At 56.1% G+C, this 22220-nt stretch overlaps 1 protein-coding gene across 1 annotated transcript in view; it reads right to left on the bottom strand.

Moving 5' to 3' along the window:
- Positions 1–2333: 2333 nt before the first annotated feature.
- The window catches only part of EPHB1 (EPH receptor B1), a 73407-nt gene continuing 53520 nt past the window's right edge, over positions 2334–22220 (bottom strand). The window contains exons 5-16 of the mRNA XM_059822706.1: positions 19176–19511; positions 15953–16134; positions 14583–14745; positions 12736–12844; positions 12454–12518; positions 8471–8593; positions 7154–7401; positions 6635–6850; positions 4300–4449; positions 3505–3698; positions 2826–2981; positions 2334–2442 (exon numbers count right to left, since the gene is read on the bottom strand). Of these exons, the coding sequence (XP_059678689.1) occupies positions 2334–2442; positions 2826–2981; positions 3505–3698; positions 4300–4449; positions 6635–6850; positions 7154–7401; positions 8471–8593; positions 12454–12518; positions 12736–12844; positions 14583–14745; positions 15953–16134; positions 19176–19511 (2051 nt within the window). The remainder of the gene's footprint in view (positions 2443–2825; positions 2982–3504; positions 3699–4299; positions 4450–6634; positions 6851–7153; positions 7402–8470; positions 8594–12453; positions 12519–12735; positions 12845–14582; positions 14746–15952; positions 16135–19175; positions 19512–22220) is intronic.

Raw genomic sequence — 22220 nt, forward strand, 5'->3', positions numbered from 1 at the left:
ATGGAATTGGAGGTGTAAAGAGCACCCCATCGCCAGGGTCCTTCATCTGCTGGTGGTGTCAGCCGCCATCCTTCCGAACGGAGCACCTGCTCCCCACGGGACACACGGAGGTTCCCCAGCCAGAGAGCACCCCGATGGCCCCAGCACGGGGGACAATGCGCAGACCCAGGACATGTGGACAGGCGCTGGCAGCAGGCTGAGGAAGGGCTTGTCCCCTTGTGTTCGGTGGCAGCAAGCAAATCTGGTGAGGCATCTCCATGGTATAGATGGACGTTGGCCAATCCAATGGTGCAGATGGACGTGGAGCAATCCCATGGTGTGGATGGATGTGGGGCATCCCCATGGCAAGGACGGACAAGGGGAAAACCCAAGGCGCAGGTGGACATGAGGCATCCTCATGGCACTGATGGACACGGGGCATCCCCACGGCACAGACAGATGCCAGCACCCCCATGGCACAGACAGACACAAGGCATCCCCATGGTACAGCTGGATGTGGGGCATCCCCATGGCGCAGGAGGATGCGGGACAACCCCGCCACACGGATGGCTTCAGGGCATCCCCATGGCGCAAGCAGATGGGGGGCATCCCCACGGCGGGGACAGATGAGTGTGGAGGACGGAGGGTTTCTCGTACATGGATGAGCCACCGCGCCACCAAACTACAGCAGGGACCGGCAGTCCTCGAGGCACGGCTGGGCAGCCCACCAGCACCACCGCTCCCCCTGCCACATGGGTGCTGCCTGCTGCCAGCGCGGTGCCTGCAAGAGCGCGGTGATGGATCATTACAACTCGCACACAACCGTCTAAGTAAAAGCCTTATTAAGAGTTCATTCATTTTATAAACTCTCGGCGCGATCCACAGAGGGAAGTTAGATTGCCCAGTCTTACAATATTCTGTGTAAACACTGACATGCGTCTAGTAATTTTAACTAGATCAATTTGCAAAGGAGACCAGCGGTGGAACAAGAAAAAAAAAAAAATCAAATTAAACATGGGGAAACATTCACTGGGAGAGGCTTGAAGGAAGCGAGCGGAAAAATACAGAGAAGGACGGACGGATGGACAGGGAAGCACACAAGACAAATGGACCTACCTCTGAAGCCATGAAACCTAAGTTTGTAAATCAATATCAAAATCCTTAGGTCCGCAAGATGGGGAAAAAAAGTCCTCCGTAGCCATCTTCCGCACATCACTGAGGCTCTGGAGGCCTTAGCAGTCTGTTTTCTCCTCCAGCAGTCACCAACCCAGTCACAACCATGCGGCAGCTCCTCTGGTCCTGTCCCGTCCCCGCCGCGCCGGCCGGCCCTTGGCATCCTCCTCCCCGCTTGCAGGATGCCGAGCGCTTGCTTCACTGTTGGGCGCTTCCCTGCTACCTCCCACTCCCGGGAGCTGCGGGTACAACCCCCAACCCCGTCCGGGCTGGGAACCGGCCGGCCGCTGGCCGCAGGGTCGGTGGTGATCTTCGGTTACGGACAAGCAGTGAGTCCACGGTAGGTTGACAACGTACACATGCGCACGAGCGCACACACACACGGGAACACCTCTTTCTGTTTTCCAGGATGGATTTTTTTTTTTTTAATCCTTTTTTTTCCTTTTTGCAAAAAAAATGCAAGCAAAAGAGAAAAAAAAAAAACCCAAGGTTTTCTATTGAAGGTACATCTCTTCTTCAATATGAAGACATTAACTGGATTGAGTCGGATCCCCCATGCAGTGGTCAGCGAAGTCCTTTGGTAGTTGCCGGAGCGGCACCCGGGTAGGACAGCAGGGAGCTGTAGAGACATCTGAGGACGCTTCCACCCGGTCCATGAGCAGAGAGGGGAGCGGGGTTAGCAGGGAGGGCCGGGGCAGGGCGGGAGGGCGAAAAAAGAAAAGAAAAGGAAGGTGGTTTCTCCGGATGGAACACTCCATCTTGTGCCTCTCCCTTCCCCAACAGCCCCTTCCTCCTTCTCAGTTTCAACCACTGCTCACTGGTGGTGGGATTGGAGTCTGGTCTCTAGGGTTTGGGTTTGCTTCCCCAACGCACATTGGTTTGTCTTCATTGTTTTTTGTGGTTTTTTGTTTTGTTTTGTTTTTTAAATATATGATTTGTACATATTTATATGTATTTATACGCTGTTCCCCATGACATTGGTAAGTGTGCTTCTGTTGGTGAGGAACGGAAGTCACCAGTCAGAGATGAGTCCCAGGAACATCCTTCGTCTGCGGTCACAGTCCCCAGGCAGCGGCAGCACCTCTCCAAACGCTGCCCCGCAGCGCCCATCAGTTCCTCCCCTCCCACCTCTGCCCCTCGCTGTGTGCCCTCCCCGTCCCCTCCCCGTCGAACGAGGGACGTCATGCCATTGAGGTCGGAGATTGACTCATCTGTACTCGCATGGACTGGACGCTGTTCAGGATCTTCTTCTGGTGCCCAGCCAAAGTCACCCCTATTCTCAGGAGGTCTCTGGAAGACAGACAGACAGACGGAGGAACATCAATGGGCAGCTGAGGTTTGGCGTGTCTGTTTTGCAGTCTCTAAGTGAGGGGAGGGATGTAAGCTCAGCTGGTCCATGCCTCTCAGCAGAACCAACACAGAGCCCAAGCGCAGCCCTCCGAGCATCCGTGGGGCGAGGAGGGACCGAGAGCAGGGAGACACCTGCATGCTGACCCCCAAATGGTGGACGTGGCCCCTTCCAGACTCAGGGTGCTTCTGCTGACCGGTGTGGATGGATGCCCACACCCTTCCTCTACAGGTGCCTTGCACTGACCTTCCCACCTCCCCACAACCCCCACCTGCCCCAGGCAGCACCCAGCTTTAAGCCAGCCCTGGCGCGGCACCCAACTCACTCGGACGTCATCTGGGCGACGAGCTGCAGGGAGGTGAAGCCAGCGGTCAGGAAGCTGTCCCGGTACTGGCTCATCTTCACGGCGCTCAGCCAGTCGTCTACTGAGGTAAAGGCAGTGAAGTCGGGGATGGAGCGGTCGAGGAGGGGCTGAGAAGGCCTGCAACAGGACACGCCGCTGGGGACAAGCCAGGCTGGCACCGAGGGGCTGCCATGCACGAGCCCGGCCAGGGCACGGCTGTGTTCCCCAATCCACCCCCTTGCTCCCTCATGCTCCCCCTGGCACTGCCCTGCTCCCAGCACATGCCTGAGACAAGGAAGGCCACGAGGAAGGCCTGGTTCCATGGGAATACTGCTCTGCCAAGCAGCGCTTTGCAACCCCATACGTTGTAATCCAGCTGCGGGAGCCACAGGGACGGAGGCGCCGGCAGAGCAGACACCATGCCCGTATGGTCACACGCCATAAAGAATCAATAGCAAAGAATTATTACTGTTGCTCAACTGAAAACTACGTGTTCTTTGCCTGACTGTCAGGCAGAGCAAGACAGAAACCCCCCGCGCCTGGCAAATGATTTATGAATTCCTGTCCTTCCCCCTGGCAGCACGAGCCGCTTGGCAAGCCGCCTTTTGTCGCAGTTTGGGATGCTGACATGAGAGCATCCCCCGCGCGCCAGGAGACTCACACAGCGGTGATGGTAGCCACAGTTTTGAGGCTTGCCGGGTTGCGGATCATTTTATCGAGGGTGTTGACTATCTCGGTGAAGCGCGGGCGGGTGTTGCGATCCTTCTGCCAGCAGTCCAGCATCAGCTGGTGCAGGGCGGTGGGACAGTCCATGGGTGGCGGGAGCCGGTAATCCTGCTCGATCGCGTTGATGACCTGCAGGGCAGTGGGGGAGAAAGCAATACGTGAGGACAAGGGACTCTGAGGTCTCGCGTAGAGAAAACCGCAGCCACAGCGGGGGGCTGCTCCTCTCTCCGAGCCGAGCTGCCTGTGCAGGCAGAGGTGCTACAGGCAGCGCTGCCACAGGTGGGGAAGGCAGCTGCCAGCCCATTTGATCATCAGTAAAGGGAGCAGGAGGAGACGCTCCCAGCTCCGATGGAGCCAGGGCTCTCGGAGGTTAATCTCCGCTCTGATGCTCCACGCGCCGCAGTTCCTCCCGGCGGAGAGCTGCCACTCATTATCTCAGCAGATCGCATCGGAGTACAGCAGTCCAACTACCAAAGCTCTTTCCCCGCTTGTAAACCCTCTGAACATTTTCAAAGGCCCTGCAGCTTGCTGAAGTCCAATTACCAGCCCACCAGCTTTTCTTCCCAATTTCCTTCCTTGCATCCTCTCGGTCGCCAACCTGTTTCATCTCCAAAACTGAGCGCTGCTGAGGCTCCGGGAAGGAGCAGATAGCCATTCAGGCAGGGCTTTCTTTTGGGAACGAGCCCCCCCCATGCCCCCCAGAGCTGTGTGGATGACCCCCAGTGCTTACGTCTTGGTTGGACATGTCCCAGTAGGGCCTCTCCCCGAATGACATCACCTCCCACATGACGATGCCATAGCTCCAGACGTCGCTGGCCGAGGTGAACTTGCGGTAGGCGATGGCCTCCGGTGCCGTCCACCTAACGGGGATCTTCCCCCCCTATGGAAAAAGGGAGAGCAGCTGAGAAATGGCTCCCTTGGCAGAGGAGGCCGGATACCCAGGAGCCAGGGTCGGAGCCATCCTGCACACCCCTGGCCTCCGGTCCCCGGGGACCCTGCTGAGGAGCGGGCAGGCGGTACCCAACGGGATGAGGAAGCAGGATCCAAAAACACCTCCATGAGTTTATCTCGTACCTGCACAAAAGGGCTTAGCTAAACAAAAGAAAAGGGTTTATCCAAGGGTTTATCCCACTCAGATGTCACCTGCGAGTGACACCTCCCTACTCCGGCTGCCCTGCAGGAACCAGCACATCAGTGGCCTGTCCCCAGGTCTCTTCTCAGGGAGACATCAGGTGACAAGGGCTACGCAGGACTGCGCTAGTGCTTGTCTCAGGTGAGGAGCCACGGGTATCCCCGTCCCTCAGCCTTCAACGGAAACAAGGTCTAACCTAAGAGCATCCTCTACGGCATCACCTGGGCTCCCACACTCGTTGGAAGGTCCTTCCAGTCCCACTTTTGGGGCAGGAGGCAAAAAGCAAAACACGTTTAAGCCCCAAAGGAGGCTTGGAAAGCACTGGAACAGGGATGTGCCTTTGGCAGAGAGCCCCTCATTTCTCCTAAAAGCTCAAAACCACTCCGCATCTCAAGCCACTCCATCAAGGCAGGAGCAGGTCGCAGCTCCAGGCGGGACAGGAAGGGCTGGAGGCCGTGCCGAGGGGGCAGGGGTGCTGCGGCGGGGCAGCACGTACAGAGGTACTCCTCCCTGGGCAAGCACCGCTGAAATAACAGCAAAAAAAGCCAAGGGATGAAGGAAAACCACAGAAATGCACGGTATTTACCCCAGGCAGAATTGCATTGTAAATCGTTTAGAGCAATTGTTTTCCGTAGCCTTTCCGACAAAGCGTCAGCTGCTCTTGAAGGATGAATGGCAAAAAATTTGATTTGAATAACTACAAATGGAGAAATTAACTGCTAGGTTGTTTTTCCTGCCTTTTCCCCAGAGCTAAAAACCTGCTGTGGGAGGCAGAGTGATGTAATCGCAGGCACAGCATCACTTCCCAGCTGCCAGGGAGATCTATTATGGCCTAAATTAAATAAAAACACAGATGAGATAATCTCTTTTATCTCTAAAGGTGGGGAAAGGCTACTTCATGCCTCATCCCAGCAGCTACTGCTAGGGTCTTGGAATAAAAAATAAATGATGGGTGCCTGCTCAAAGGTCACTGCCTGCAGGATGGGTGTGGGCAGGGAGTGGGGCAGGTCCAGGGAGGGGGCAAACATCCCACGAGCAGGCAAGGAAGAGCGAGGGGCTGCAGCCGGGCCAAAACACGAAGCCAGCCTCAAAGGCATGTCCACGGCCTTCCCATTCTGGAGGCTGGAGCCAGCCCCGGTGCCTGGGCACAGCTCGGCAGCTCGAGACACTGCTTTTGCAGGAGTCGGTGCAAGCCTTGGGCTTGCACCCAACACACACTCTTTAATTAATCAATTAGATGAGGTCAACAGGTTGCTCATCCCCTTCTCCTCTGTTCATCCTTAACTCCAATAAGGGTCTCCTGAGCCTGCTGGCAGGAGGATGGCCATGGTGGGGAGCTGGGGGGTTCTGCAGGGCAGCGGGAAGCAAGGGGAAAGTGGGGCTGCCATTACCTACGAATGAGTTAATTAAGGATGAGAAGGGTAGCTGGGGAATGGCAGAGCTCCCGTTAGGCTCGTCTCTTTAATTAATGCCGGGAACAAGTTTCCAGCAGAGAAAGGCAGACCAGACCCGGAGTGCTGGGGGAAGGGGAGTTAAAATGCTGTCGCTGTGCCATCCGGAGATGCTGTGATCTCCCTGCCTCCCCTTCCCAGTCTCTCCAGAGACTCCTCCGTACACCTTCCCTCCACGGAGGAGAGGGAAGAGGCTTATCTGGAAACTGCTGAGGGCGGAAAGGTGCTTCGGGGAGGAGGGAGGCAGAAAACTCATAAAAGAGAGGAAGAGAAAGGAGGGAAAAGAGGACGATGGGTGGGAAGCACAGCCAGGGTCTCTGGGCCACAAGCCTACACGGTGGGAACCCTCCTGAGATGCTCCCACCCACTGCAGAAGCTCCAGGGCGTACATCCAGCACCCTTCTCCCAGCTCCAGCTGGCAGTGGGTGCAGGGCAGGCACGGGGGATGCTGGGCAAGACCAAATCTTGCAAGAGGTACGTACCAAGGAGCTGGTGTAGGTGGGGTCGGACGTATCGTCCTGCAAGTAGCGCGAGAGGCCAAAATCCGACACTTTGCACACCAGGTTGCTGTTGACCAGGATATTCCTGGCAGCCAGATCTCGGTGCACGTAATTCATCTCTGCAAGGTACTTCATCCCGGCGGCAATTCCTCTGAGCATCCCCACCAGCTGGATCACTGTGAACTGCCCATCGTTTTGCTGCGATAGGAAAGAGCAGGCACCGGGGTGAGCGTGCAGACCCCACCACGGGACCAGAGCTACTCACCCCCAACCTTGGGAGGATGCTGCACCTCCCAAGAGGACTGCCCAGCTGCCCTGCCCTGCCTGATTAAAGCAGAGGTATGCCAGCACCAAAGCACACGTGTTTTGGGGGTGTACAGCACACTGCCACCACCTCCCAAGCTAAGGAAACAAGGCTGGGATTCACAGGACGGGATGCCAACACCTCGTTCCCGAACCCCACAGATGAACAACAGCCCGCACGGCCCCACCTCGCCTTACCCGCAGGAACGAGTCCAGGGCCCCGTTCTCCATGAACTCTGTGATGATCATGACCGGTCGGCTTTTGGTCACCACCCCTTCCAGGCGAATGATGTTGGGATGGTCAAACTGCCCCATTATGCTGGCCTCGCTCAGGAAATCCCGGCGCTGCTTCTCGGAGTAGCCGGCTTTGAGGGTTTTGATGGCCACGTAGATCTCCCGCTTGCCAGGCAACTTCAGGCGTCCTTTATACACTTCTCCAAACTCACCTGCAAGTGCAAGAGCATCTGCTACCACCTCCTCCTCCACATAAAACACTGCAAAGAGTAATGGCACCTTGAGCTGCTTGGTCTCCAAACCAACTGGCTGAGAAACGTCAGCCAGTTAACACTTCAGCGATGCTCTCCTCTATAAATCTACTCGCCTGTCCTCTTTAAAAGGGGCAACATCTGCTGCCGAGGACGTGTTTGGGCTTGCAACCTTCTCCAACGTGACAAAGCCCAGCACCGACAGAAGCAGAGGCTGGGGCCGCTCTTGGAAACCCCCGCAAGAAGGATTTGCAGAGCAAGAGCATCAGCATTTAAGGACTACCTCAAATATAAGGTGTCGGCGTTGATAATCTCGGTTGCCTTTCTGCACATCACTTATCTTGGAATGGAAAAGAATTGGACTGTTTTCATTGCTGCCCTGTGATTTAAAATACAGAGAAAGCATCCTCTCATTTGCAGCAGGAAAGCTTTTCATTCGCCAAGGCAAAATTTGCCTGTGGAGGGATTACATTTAAGCCAGGTTTGCAGGCGCTTTGCCTTGATGAGCAGTAAAGGGCAGCTGATACATCGCTGAAGTTGATCCCGACCAAACTAGCTCCTTGCTTCTTTGCAGCTTCCCTCCTAGCTTCTCACTTTCTCTTCTACGAGTATGACACAGTTATTTAAAAATGGCAATAGAAGCAGCACAAATGACATACAGAAACGTGCACGCCTGTGTATATATACATATGTATGGGAATATGGCACAGACTTCAGTGAGATCTGGCTTTTTCTTGTTATCTCATGGAAAAGCTGAGTAGGAAATCCCAAGAGGCCCCACGGTCATTCAGTGAAAACGTTCATGGAGCCTTTGCCACCTCAGAGGAACTTTGAGAGCAGAAACCAACCTCGTGTCCACCCTAACCCATCACAAACCCAGGAAAGCCTGATGTCTCGAGGCTTGCTTGAGGGTTTCCCAGTGAAGGACCACGTGTGCACCCCCAGAAAATTGCTCCAGGTGGGTGTGTGGCCATGCAGGAGGAGCGGAGAGGGCAGGGATGGATGAGCGGCAGGGGACAGCGAGACCCACCTGCTCCAATGACTTCTTCAATCTTCACAAAGGATACATCGATCTCCTTGGCGAACTCTCGGACTGCCTCATTAGGGTCCTCGTAAGTGAAGGGGTCGATGTAGATCTTCATTCCTGGAGATCCTTGTTACAGGAAATATGGGAGCAACGGCAAAAGGGAGAGAAACCAAGAGCATTTGTGCCATGGCCAAGAACCGGAGACCCTTGTGTCCTCACACCCTCCGTATGTCCATTAAAACAGATGCCTACACCACCTCCATAGACCCTTACCATCCTCTCTGGCCCCCCTGCTCCACGCGACCCTCCCCTGCATCCCCTCCTCTCCCTCTCTGCCCTCCAATCCTGCACCATTACCCTTCCTCTTCCCCTCCCCGATGACGGGGAGCAGTTACAGACCTGAACTACAATTAGCTGGCTTTATGGTGAGGGCTTTATGAGGCCCCATGCATTAGTGAAGAAATATTTACTTACCCAAAAAGGCCTCTGATAGTTTTGTGCCTGCTACTAAATTGACAGAGTGCAGCAATTATAATCAACAACCTGTATGGAGCCATAAAATATGGCTTTGCCGGCCTCTGTGACAAGCATGCAGTCCCTTGCACGGGGGCAACGCGCGGCAGCAGGATCTGGCCACGCCGCAGGGAGATGCAGCAAGCGGGCTCTTGCCCTTTTCAAATGGGGGAAAAACCAAAAGGGGCTCCTAAATTCCCCAAACAGGGTTTGCAGACATCATGTCTGGATGCCCTGGGGCTTGCAGAGCTGCCGGGGGGCACAGCCGTGGGGCAGAGCACGGCCACCACTGTTGCTGGGGCTCGGCAGGGCACCGGCATTACGCTGCGGTCCCCAAAGGGGACCCAGACTGGGCTGTGGTCCCACTGTGGGGGTTCAGCCTCCCGTGCCATTTCTCACCCAAAAAGGGGACCGAGGATGGCGTAGCAGCCCCTCAAGGTCATCTCTGGAGGAGACCAGGAGCGACATCGTTGCCTGGTCCTCCTCACCGAGGGACATCGCCCTTACAGTGATTTACGGCGTTCGATTCTGCTGTTAAAGACCTCGCCAAGGGCTGCAATCCCATCACGCTGGCACTTCCCAGAGCCTTTCTAGAGCCGACGGGCAGAGGAACGCACGGACCACGGCATCACCTCTGTGCGGCTCCGCGCCGGGAATCTAAATGGGCTCCTGGCTGCTTTGCAAGTTTGCTGGTAAGTAATTCGGGAAGAGGCATGAAAACCTTGCAGCAGGGCACTGCTGGTGCAAAAGAGCCACCAAGGGAGAACTGCTTGCAGGGCCCCCGGGACTCGGGAGGGACCGGGCAGGAGCAGCCTCATCCCCAAAAGGGACGTTTGGGGCAAAAGCTCTGCCCCTCGGAGGCGCACGGGGAAGGCTGCAATGAAGCCATCTGTGCATCTCCCAGTTCATAAATCCCTTTACGGCTCTGTCTCATACATTTTAACTGCCCCATAAATTTTTTTACAAGAGCAGCTGATGCTCCAGCCAGGATTACAAAGGGATTTACAGGATCGTAACCGAGGCTGACTCACTGATCAAAATATTGAAGAAATAAAGGAGACAATAATGTTGAAGTTTCCTGCCCACTGTCAACACAGGCTGGTTTTCAAACACCCTCTGATGCGCCCCGGGGTCTGCCTGTGGGCTCAGTAAACACCAGGTTCAGCTCCCCCTAAACCCCATCCCATCCAAATGAGTGGGATTAGGGCACCTAAACCCATTCCTCATCTCTGCAAACCTCAGCCACCGGCTCATCATCGCTACGCTGGCAAATGCTGGGTACCGGAGTGCAACATCAAAGGCAAGCCGTGCTGAGCCTGCCTGCAAAGAGAGCTTTGTGCTCTTAAAATCGCGCCGATGCTCCTAGAAACTGGATTAGGCCATTCATCACTACCGCAGACGACGGCAAATTTTTTATCTCTTCGAAAGTTGAAGCGCTCTGCACCGCAACCCTGACTCAAGAATGAGATTCCTTCTGACATCAGTTTTCCTTGGGAATAAATATCATTGGGACAGGGAAAAACCCTTGCCTGCTGAATCGCCGCCACTTCAACAGGGCGCTTTCCCTATTTCCCCGATCTCAAAGCTCCTGGAGAAGCAGTGGCAGAGATGAAGCATGAGAAATTGCAACCTGAGAAACCCCCATCTCACCCCAAAACCCACCCGGGCCAGTCCTTGCCAGCAGCAGGCAGCCGGCGATCCCCGGGAGGCTCCCGGGAGGGACAGCGGAGCTGCGCCGGGGAAGCTGTAATTGCCGTGCCGCTAAACACGCAGGTGATTTGTTCCGGCGGATGCACTCGTTACTCCATTAGTCGCTCGCCACAAATTTCCCACCTGTTTTGCTTGAGCATCTGCAATAACCGAGCGCCTGGAGGCTCGCTAACCTTGAAAGGGTTTTGCTGCGCGTCCGGGAGCCCCGGCACCCCCGGTTTTCGGGCACCAATCCTCTCATCGCCCAGCTTTAAAAACCAAACACAGACGCCCGCTTAATTGCTTTCCTACCTGGTTTGAGCACCCTGGGTTTTGGGGTGCTTGGGGCGAGCTAAGGATGCACGGGGGGTGGGGAATGTTTCAAAACAGGGGGAAAACAGGAAAAATAAGTCCACCTGCAGCCCGCCACGGGTTTAGCCATCAGGCATCAACTAAATCTTCCCCCGCCACCCATGGTGCAGAAACGCAAAGAAAAGAGGGAGTAAAAGCACAGGTCCATCCTATTTAAGTATCACCCGGTGATGTTTGGAAAACAGTTTATCGTTTGCTGGGAGGTTTATGGCCCCCCACAGTCCCACCATCATGTTGGGAGGGTTCGGTATGAAGCTGAGAAGGTCAAAAGAGATCTAGCACACTGCTGCTGGCTTGGTTGGGCTCTCCTGACTGCCTCCAAACCCCTTCCTTCCCTGTCAGCCCTCCCGTCTTTCTCTACCAGGCTGATGGCTCTGTCTTCATCCCTCCCCTCCGCTCACCCATCCCGCTCCCCCCTTCCCCAGCCATCCTTCACCCAGCTCTGCATCCCACTGCCATCCCTTTTCCCCAAGCAGGTAAGTGCCCAGGGACAGTTTCTGCTTGCAAGGCAGCAAAATGCACCAGGAGGCACCTCTAGGAGACTGTAAATGGGATTTGCGTCCCGTGGGGACGGGGCACGGAGCCTGGGGGCACCGGGTAGTAACTCCTCACCCCCTGGAGCTGCTGCTTTGCTGCTTATTATCATTTCCAGCTACCACAATGGCTTGCTGGCTGCTTTACCAGGAGCTGGAGGGGCACCTGAGCACACGTTATACACAACAGACACCTCAAATTTATTCTGGTGTGCGGCTCCACCAAACGCAAAAGTCTCTTGGGAAAAAGGTCCATCAAGCTCAGGCTCTCCTAGTTGTTTGCCAAGGGGATCAGCAGCCCAAAGCCAGTTAACCCTTCCCAGTCACTAGCTGCACATCCTTCCCAGAGCAGGGTGCAGGGCAAGCATCAGCCACGCGGCCAGGACAGCAGCAATGCTGGCCACCAGCCCCCACTCCCCAGCCACACTCCCAAAATCCAGAGTCCCTTCAGCGGTAAGAGCAGCCCAGCACTGATCCTGGCCCGGGCAAAGCCTGTGGCAGGAGATCAGGAGCTCATCCATCCTCCGCACGCTGCCTCTCTCCTTCCCTTCCTCCTTTGGGAGTCTTCACAGCATCCTCTCCCCATGCCTTGTCTGGCTACATCCCCCCTGGCCCTCATATCCCCCTGTCCCCCCAAATCCATCCCCCAAATCCCCCCTGTTGCTCTTCTTTTCCCACCCACAATGCTGCACCACTGCAAAAAACCCCCAGACACCCTGCCACACAGCTGTGGACACCTCTACTCCCACCCCACAGTCCTCTCCATCTGCTCCATGGGGCTTTTATCCCCCCACCGTGCACATTTGAAGGTGGAGAAGTGGAGCACATGCCGGGTGCAGGTTTAGGAGGGTTTTCCCTGCCTGCTTTTTCCCTGCTCACCTCGCCCGGTGCTGTAGTGCTGTAATTTATCGCTGTACACCGCCTCCTTGCTGTAGGCACGCTTCCTGGGAGAAGAGGGGAGAAAACACCCAGGTTTGAGGGACAAGCGGCTGGTGACGGCCCCGAACCGCTCCCCTGCCAGCAACACTCGGCGAGCGGTGGCAGCTCGGCGCTGTCTCCAGCGACACGGGTCCCCCGTCCCTCCCCTCCTTCCCCAAATCTCTCCCAGCTGCATCTCATTGCCTCCACGTTCCAAGGAGGCAGCATCCCATGGGGACCCACCTGCTGCAGACGATGGAAATGGCCACCAGCGAGACAATGAAGACCACCCCGGCCGCTGCGGACCCCGCGATCAAAGGCAGCTGCTCTCTCAGCTCCGACTTGTAGTCATCTGCAAGAGAAGAGGGATGGGGTCAAGTCTCTCTCGCACGCTCAAGGAGTAAGAGCAGCCTCCTGGGAAGGGGTCCCGTAACGCCCTCTCTGACTCCATGGGTGGTGGGACAAGGGCGATCCAGGCAAGACCGTCGGTTGAGGCACATGACGAGCCGATGCTGCGTTGCACAAGGCAGGATTGCCACGCTCGGCTCACACATGTTTTGGATTAAAAACACGGAAGAGAAGGTCCTAGGAATCAAGTCAAACCAACATGCATGGGCCCAGTTTCCTGAAGAGATGAGGTTCACAAGGTGGCTTTGTCCATGCCTCTGGGGTTTCTCTTCCCTCAAAAATTTGAAACCTGTTGCCACTTGCCACCTCCATGTGTCTCCCCCCATTTTCCCCTTCTCCTGCCCTGCCCCAGCAGCGGTGTGGGTACCCACAGCCGTTGTGGGTGGATGGTACCCGGCAGACCCCAGACTCCTGGGGGCTTCTGCAGCCCTTCAGAAATATCCCCCCCTCCAAAACCATCCCCAACAAGGTCTGCCAGGCTGTGCCAGCAGCCACAAGCAAGGGTTAAAATAAAATTCACTCCAAAAGAAAGCATTTAGCACCCTTTTATCTGTATTTTTCTACTCTGCGGTTAATTACTAGCAACTAGATTTATCTCTTGCATGCTGCTTAGATCCTGGGAAATTCTCATCTAACAGTCAATTATTATTTAATAATCTACACTATCCATTCTTATTAAATTTCAATTAATTACTTATTTGAGGCAGGATTTTTCTTCTCGCTTCTCTAATCCTGAATATTCAAGGCATTGGGGGGGGTAATTACCATTTCCTTCCCTTCGGTTGCCCTGCATGGTCTTCCTCTTCCAGCCCCAGCTGGCACTCGACATGAGCGCAAGCACGGGGTGACCCGGTTTTAGGAAAGAAGAAAAGTTTTAGGAAAGACAACCAGCAGGGCTGGGACCCACGGGTGTCACCTAAGCGGAGCAGGAACCATGCCAGCAGCAGCAGGGAAGAGGCTCTCTGCAGGGACTTCAGCTGCCCCACTGGTAGGAGGACCACGAAAGGAGCCTTGCTTCACTCACTGACTTCTGGATTAGTCCTGAAGCTGGGATTAATAAAAAATCCTCCCATGAGTTATTAGTCTCTAAAGGGATCTAGTGTTTGTGGGTACAGGGAAGGGCTGGGGCCAGAAGAACGACAGCATGACTCTGGCAAGGAGGCCAGAAGAAGCTGTGAAGGTCATGAGCTGGCTTTTTCCCTTCGACACACCACTCTGGGGTGGAAAATCAGCTTTCAGTGATGGGTTTGATCCTTCCAGCTTTGCTCTGATGGCTCATATGCGGCTCTGAGCACCCCAGGAGCGTATCCCTGGAGAGCATCCCGAAGTCCTTCCTCCGGGAGTCTACAACCTCCGCTCCTCCCTGCCCCACCATGCCAGACTCACAGCCAGTGGCAGGGGGGCTCTGCCACCACAGCTGGAGGCAGGAAAGACAAAACCGCAGCTAAATAGCAGGGGAGAAAACAGAGCTGAGAGATTTAAAGCAGATTACTCCTCCAGCTGGCGATTAATAAGACACCGCTGTAAATCACCTGGCTTTTGCCACGCTGCCCGCTGGGAGAGAGGTTTGCAGAGACAAGTTCGTTTAATCCAATTAGAGCCCGAAGCTGTCGCTGGAAAGACAACCACCCCCTTCGCCTCCCCGTCCTGCCCGCCCCCCCCCACCCCCTTCCCGGACTCACCGTCTGTCAATGTCTGGAAGCACATCTTCCCGCTGTACTTGCCATAGCCGGCCACGGTGCGGGCTCGCACCTGCACCACGTACACCATGCCAGGTCGCAGCCCCTCGATCCTGGCTGTGTTGGTCTGGCTGCGGGCCATGGAGGAGTTGTACTCGTTGTGGTCCTGCGGGCACAGCCGAGAGAGACGGTCAGCGGCGGGGACAATGTACCCTGCAGCCCAGCCGTCCCCGTTGACGGCAGGGATGAGGTTTATCTGCAGGGGGATAAAGCAGTGGCCCTGGCTCTGCTCCCGGAGGACAAGCACCGGAGCCTGGGCAAGGTGGCTCGGACCCTCCTGGCTGCCCTCAACCCCTGACACGGAGAATTCCGCAGGAACAGGACCCATGAGCTCTGCCTAGCCTCCGGGGAGCTGGGGAGGTCCCCACAGCACGTGCCTCCTCGGCAGCCCCTTGGTCCCACCACAGCGAAGAGCATGGAGCAGCGGGGGGAAACGATAAGAGCATCCAGAGCAAAAACACTCACAAGCAGCAAATTCCTCATCTTCGAACCACTGACATTCCTGCACATTTCAGAAACGTCATGCAGTTACGGAAACACCGTAACGTGCCCTACATGACCCCACTTGAGTGGGTTCAAGGGCAACTTGCCTCTGCCAAGAGCCCCAGCCCCTACAGCCCCTGCTCTGCTGGCAGGGATCCTTGTGCTAAACCTTGGTGGAAACCTCATGCATCTCAAATCTCATTTTTTGCAACGTTCCCCAGTGATTTGCGGTAAAGGGGCTGCTGGTGAGATCATCTAATTATTCACATTTAGAGGAACTCATTAAAGCCAGCAAGACGCGGGAGGAATGGAACAGCTTGGGCTCGGCAGGGTTCACCGCAAGGGTCAAGAGCGTGTCCCCTGGGGGGACGGATGGCTGCCAGCAAAAGGACCTGGTGGGAGGCAGTGACCCAGGACAGGGACAACCCCGATAATCTTCACCGGACCTCGCCGTCCCCCTCCTTTCCTCCTGACGCTGTCCTCACACTCCAGGTCCCTGGCTCACCCCAGCAGATACCAGAGCCAAGGCAGCAACAGGCACTGACGTGCTGGAGAAAACACTGCCCACGGCGGAGGAATTAGCATCGGCAGCCGCAACATCGCTTCCCTTCCTCTCGTTGCACGTCGATCCCAGCCTCCGGAGCCAGCGTGGGCGACCAGGCACCTGTCCCACCACCTGGACCCTTCCCAGCAAAGAGCCTGATTCAGAACTTGTCGATGTTCCCCCTCTCCCAGCAAGCTCAGGACCTCAGCAGCCTCCCGGCAGCACCATACGAAGCTCTGCGTGTCCCCATCCCACCCTCTGACACAAGGTTTCCACCCGAGCTTACCGCTGCCGGCCTGGAGCCCACGGTGCTGCTGACGTCAGGCGTGCAGATGCGGCTCACCTTCTCGTAGTAGCGGATCTCATAGTCCAGGATGATGCCATTGGGCTGCTCGGGCTGAGGCCAGGAGAGCGTGATGCTCCTCATCGTGGCGCTCACCTGGTGCATGATGGGGACGGTGGAGGGTGCTGCCAAGGAAGCGGGGAAGGAGGGAAAATTAATGGAGAAGGGTAGGACCGGAGGCTCTGGGGAGGGGGAAAACCCCTTGGGCACACAGAGCATCCCAAATCTCCCATGCCTGCGGTTGTTCACCCCACGGGACAAGCTCCCATATTGTCAGTGGGAAGAGCGGCATCTCCGCAGCTTATGTGGAACCAGAGCAGTGAGCCGGCGAGGGAATTCTGGCATTTAAACCAATTACTCTTTTTAATTAGGGGCTTAGAAATCCTCAGAGTTCCTTCTCCCTGGGATTGCTTGCTCCAAGGATGTCTCCCATAGGGGGGCAAAGACAGCAAAGCTCTCCCCAGCGGGGACAAACCAAGGCTCGACGACGGTCCCCAGCTCTGCTTGCCATCTTTTGCCGTAACACCCTCTCTGGGGGAGCCAGCACCGCAGGAGCCTGCGCCACAGCTGCGACCCCACGTGCTGTTGGTAATAGGACGTAGGAGCAAAAATCTGCCCAACCTGAGGATGATGACGGGACACCAGGGCCGGGACACCCCAGCCTAGCAAGGGGACCCCAAGGAGCTGGAGCCTGTAGCACAGTTTCGCTCAGCCCTGGCCTGGAGGAGCTGCTGCGTCCGCTCTTAGGGGCTCTCTGGGGATGCTCATCCTCAGCGCCCGAACGCGCTGCTCCTGGGAGTTTTATTTGCAAAGCCCAAACACTTGCAGAACAGTCTCAAACCCTCCTTCAGCTCCTCACCCGCCCCGGGACCATGGCGCAAGGGTGCTCGAAAGGCAGTGCCTCCATCCCCGCAGCCCCCGAGACCTCCCGGGCAGCAAACCACAGGGGTCCCAGGCATCTTGTCGCAGCATCCCCAGAGAAAGCAAGATGCTTGGCACCGGCCGAATGCACAGCTGGCATCAGGCGCGAGCCTGGCACCATTTGTCCGACCCCCTTCCCTCCTTGCCACGCGTTTCTAATCAGTCCCGCCGGCTATGCCACGCACCACATTACTCTGCAAGGCAGCCCATAGTATTTCAGTTCACACACCAAACCAGAGCTAAGGGAGCAGATTTCCTAAAATAGCTGCCAGGAACATTGTCCCCACTGCCGCTGCTCCCTGCCCCGCTCTCCACATGCACTGGAGCAATCCCGGGACTGCTCTGTGCCTGCCAGGGAGCCAAGCATCCCTGGAGTCAAGCACCCCCGGAGCCGAGCATCCCTGGAGCCGAGCATCCCGAAGCCAAGCATCCCTGGAGCTGAGCATCCCTGGGGCTGAGCATCCCTGGGGCTGAGCATCCCTGGGGCTGAGCATCCCCAGCAGCAGCAACACCGTCCTTCCACCATCAAGGACACCAAGCCGCTAAATTAGCCAGGAGCCACTTTTCCAAAGGCTTTTTGCCCTCCAAGTTATTCTTGAAAGGGTCAGAACCAGCCGAGACAGCCCTGATCCTGCACTTAATCCTACCGAAAGCCTCCAAGAAAGGTTCCCGAGTTTCTCCACAGCCAAAGTGGCGGTGGCATGACCTGCTTGCAGGGTCTGCTCCCTATCCAACCCTCTCTGTCCTCCTCCTCACCATGCCCGGAGTGCAGGCAGTGCTGGGCAGGGAAAATGCCTCCTCCCCATGGATCCGGAGCAGAGCTGAGCTCAGCACAACAGCTCAGGGCGCAGGATCATGCTGTGGAAGGAATCTGGGAGCGGCGGGAGCCCCGCTCCGTGCGGCCGCGCGGGGAGATGTTGATAGTCTGGCACTGCCTTTGTTTACCCGGCGTATTTATTCCTGGTTCGGTTTTTTTTTTTTATCTCTCCACATCCGCTCTGGGAAGATGCTCATGGGCTGAAATTAAACACTTAGCTTGATTGCTGTTTTGTTAATTGCTGCGTTCCCCGCCCTGTTAGCGTGGATAGCGGCGTGCAGGCGGATGGGGCTGGGGGCAGCCCTGAGGGGTGAGACGTACTAACCAGCCTGGATCCGGCCCCACACGGGGAAAGCGGGTGGAAAAACCCACTGCCAAGCCAAAGGGATTTTAGAGGGACGGCACCTTGATGCACCTGATGCATTTCCATCAGACTACCCCATGGCCCATCCTGCAGCACTGGGAGCATTCCCGAGGTAACATTCAATCTTTGCAAGACCAACAGCAGCCCGAGAGTGAGAGACAAGCAAAGAAACACCCCAAAAATCCCATCCCAGGAGAAAAGGCTTGGAGAGCAGAAGGAGGTTTGATTGCACGTGGTTCAGGAGACAGCAATGCCAGCCAGGCACAAGCGTAGATTTGTATCCCCCGGAGTCGGAAGACTAAAATATTGACGCCGGGTTTCTGTCTCAAGCTGTCCCGAGGGAGCAGGTTGGAGAAGGCTGCCTGGGTTACACGCTCGGCACAAAGCAGAAATTACCAACCCCTTTCTCTGCCCAAAGCAGATGGGTTTCCATCCCCTCGGCTCCTCGTGCTCCTCATTGCGGGCCAGGACCAGCTCCCCCCTTGCCATCTGCATACCCACCCTGTCAGCATCCCAGTTTGGCCCAGAGCTGCTTGTTCAGCTCCTGACGCCTGATCGGGAAGACGGAGGGCAAGGGGCAGGGGAGCCTGGAAAAGGGGACAAGAGGAAAATGATGGGAGAGGGATGTGCCAGAGGAGACGGAGCCTGAACTCAGCCCTGGGATGCTGGCTCCCCCCGTACTGCGTTTCAAGGTTGGATTCACCCCATTTCCCTGCTCCCACCTGGGAAAAGGGGGGAAATGGCGATGCCGTTTCATCCCCAAGCAATCTAGAGGGGTATAAAAAGCAGGTATCGGTCCTCACCCCCTTCCCTCCCACAACACAGCTCTCGCTTTGCCCAGGGCACAGGCAGCCCCTCCACCCCCTCCATCCCTTTCCCTCCCTCTTTTCCCGGTCTTTCTCCCTGCTTGCTGCCTTCCCCCCAGCCTGCCCAGGGCTGGGTGCAGGTTTACCGCCGCCATCACCCACCGCTCATGCCCCAGGAGCTTTTTCCTTCAGACTCACAGCTTGCAACTCGTAGTGTACCACTTAAAACGCCCGGCACCGTGCCGTCCCAGGACTCACCGGCTTGGTTGGTGGTGATGTTGACGGAGACGTGCTGCGGTGGGAAGGGGCTCTTGTTGGAAACTCCGTTGACAGCCTGGATCTCAAAGGTGTACGGCGTGTGCGCCCACAGGTTGCTGATGAAGACCCGGGTCTCCGTCAGCCCCAGCTGCCGGGGGACAAAGTCCACGTTGTCGTCGCAGCGGGAGCAGGCGCGTCGGTCCGAACGGCACTTCTTGCAGACGATGTTGTAGGTGACGTCGTCCCGACCCCCCGTCTCTCGCGGCGGGTGCCACTCCAGGATGATGGACGTCTCGTTGACGATGGAGATGACGTTGCGGGGGCCAGATGGGACGCCTGCGGGGAAGGAGAGCGCTTCAGACAGGGCCTTGCCCAAAACATTATGCTCAGCCCTACTGGGGCTCAGTGGGAGCCCCGGAGGGCTCCAGGACAGAGAAGGACACCCCACAGCTCCGTCTGCTGGTCTACCCATCACCTCCTAGCTCAGGAGGGATTCGGTCTCCGTGGCTTTGCCCAGTTCAGGGTCAGGCTCTCCCCATCGGCCACACTGACCGCCCGCATCGCTGGCCGCAGAGAGAGGTTTCGCAGTTGAGGATGGGGGCTCCTATGCCCCTAACCCACTTAGTCTCCAAAAAACAACCCCACGCAGAGCGCACACAGATCCATCTGCGAAGATGGACCCATTTTAATGATCAGGAGATGGTGAGACAGCTCCAGCGCTCATGTGGAGAAGCACCTCAACCAGATTATCCCAGCAAGAGAAACGCCACTTAGCCAACACCGCAGAGAAATGGAGGAGCAGCGGGCGAAAAGAGAGTCAAAAATGGAAAGTGGTTATTAACGGTTCGATATCTCAAGTTGGGAGCCCGGGTATTTAACGGCACAGAGGAAGGCTCTCCTCCACGGCCGGCATCACTCGCTGTTTTGCGAGCAGCTCGGGTGGTGGCTGAGAGATCAGAATTGCATTGATCAAATCTGCCAGGAGTCATCACAAATGCTTCGGAAGATGGGAATTGAACATGGCTCCAATTGCACATGCTGCCGGAATAGGGCTGGAGTCGATAGGAAGCAATTCAGGAGGAATCCAGGCAGGAGAGCATCATCGATGCACAAACATATATCTGCCCAGGTCTAGGGAAGGATTTGGGGTTAGCCAAATCCGCAGCCAAAACCACAAAATCCAGCTGCTGGGTTATATTAAATAAGGAGAGCAATTAATTACTCATGCTGTCGGGGCTCAGCGCTGCGCTTCCGAGGAAGAAAAAGGACTTGGCCACCATGGGGGGAGCAATAAAAATGATGGAAGACTTGACCTGCGAGGAAAGGTTAAGAGAGCAAAGCATGTTCCATCTTGGGGAAAGCCATCCCAGGGGAGCCCTCCACGTGTGTGTGCTGGGGAACATCGTTAGCGGCTGCAGATAAATTAGCCCCGTTATTGGACGGGGATGGGCTGGGCAGAGGCAGCTTCATCAGCACGGGGGTGACATGGCTGGTGGGATGGAGAGGTCACCCCGTGTGCAGGACCTCCAGCGGACACCCTGCTCTGGCCACCGCTGCCAGCCAGCCCGGGGGGCCATGGGTGGCCACCCCTGCCCAGCTCCCTGCCTGCGCTGCCCTCTCCCCCTGCTCCCCTGATTGCACCCAGGCAGGCACTTTGGGAGCCTCTCTGAGCCGTTGCTGCGGATACCGCGGATGAAAGCGTTTTGTTAAAAAGCCTAGAAAAATGACAGCCTTTAAAAAAAAAAATTAAAATAAAATAATTCCGTTCCCTTTAATTCTTTTCCCCTTTAGAGGTGTAAAAGTGCGTGTCAGGGAGCAGTCGCCAGCGCAGCGTTCTCGCTGGAAAGTGCTTTTGTGGACTGGAGGCACCACAGATCTCCCATCATGGGACTCCCCCGAAATCCCGTTAGCAGGTAGTGGAGATGTCAAAGGGGGTTCACGGGAGGGGTGGTAGGGAACACGTCAGGGGCAGGACCCGAGGGAAGGACATCAGTTCCCTGGGGGGATGCAGACCAGAGGACTCGCAAACGCTGGGGAGAAGGATCGATAAATAGCAAGTTACCCCCGAAAAGCTGCAACCTGTCTCAGGAACGTTAATCCAGTCCCCCTTTTTGTACCTTAAGCAGACAATATCTTTTCAAGCTTTTTTCCAAGAAAAAAGGGAGAAAACCATCTTTCTTTTCTGGCCCAGAGGCAAACCACTGTCTCCCCAAATTCCACCCCCCCTTAAATTAGAGCCTCTTCCCTCCCCTGCCAGGGGTACGGGGCAGGAGCCGCGCTCGCAGGCATCGCCCTCGGGAAGGGCTCTGGTCCAGGGCAGTGCCCACAGCTCCGCGCTGTTATTTACTCCTCTGACACGGAGAAACTTTGTCAGTGAACAGCTGGCATCTCAAATCAAAGTGTTGTAAAATTAAGCGTCGACGAGAAGAAATAAAAATCAGCAAATGGACTTTTTTATACTGTATTCCTATAGCACAGCAATACTGTAAATCCACTACGTAACAAGACATAATAAAGATATATAGATTTATCCGCAGCTGTGCTACCTGCCGACTGCCTTCGCTCTGACAGCTCAAGTGATCCAGGAACACATGCAAATCCTTTCCTCGTTTCTGACGGACGTTTCGGGCACTCCCCAGCACCAAGGGTCCGGTGCGTCCTTGTGCTAAAGCTCCCTGATGGGCTGATCCAAGGGCCTGGAGCGTGTTTTGGGCGGGGGGGAGGAGTTGAGGCTGAGACACACGTTCCCAGCGGGCTGAAGAGCACAGCAGCTCTTTTTTCTCTCTCGGGTTTTTTTCTCACCAAAAGACAGGCTTGAGGCCGCTGCTGCCATCCCAGGTGGCTCGGGCAGACAGCCGAGCGGTGATGCATCACACGCAACGCCGCGCTGAATACCAATGCTTACCGCACCCTCTCCCCTTATAAAAAAATACTCCATCTGCAAAACTATGAACAAGACAGCAACAGCAGATAACTTTTAAATTCTAATTTATCCCGGGGACTGTCTCCCTGCCGTCACCGCCCCTGCCAGGGTGAAGTATAAAT

Source organism: Gavia stellata, chromosome 11, assembly GCF_030936135.1.
Source record: "Gavia stellata isolate bGavSte3 chromosome 11, bGavSte3.hap2, whole genome shotgun sequence".
Classification (NCBI taxonomy): domain Eukaryota; kingdom Metazoa; phylum Chordata; class Aves; order Gaviiformes; family Gaviidae; genus Gavia; species Gavia stellata.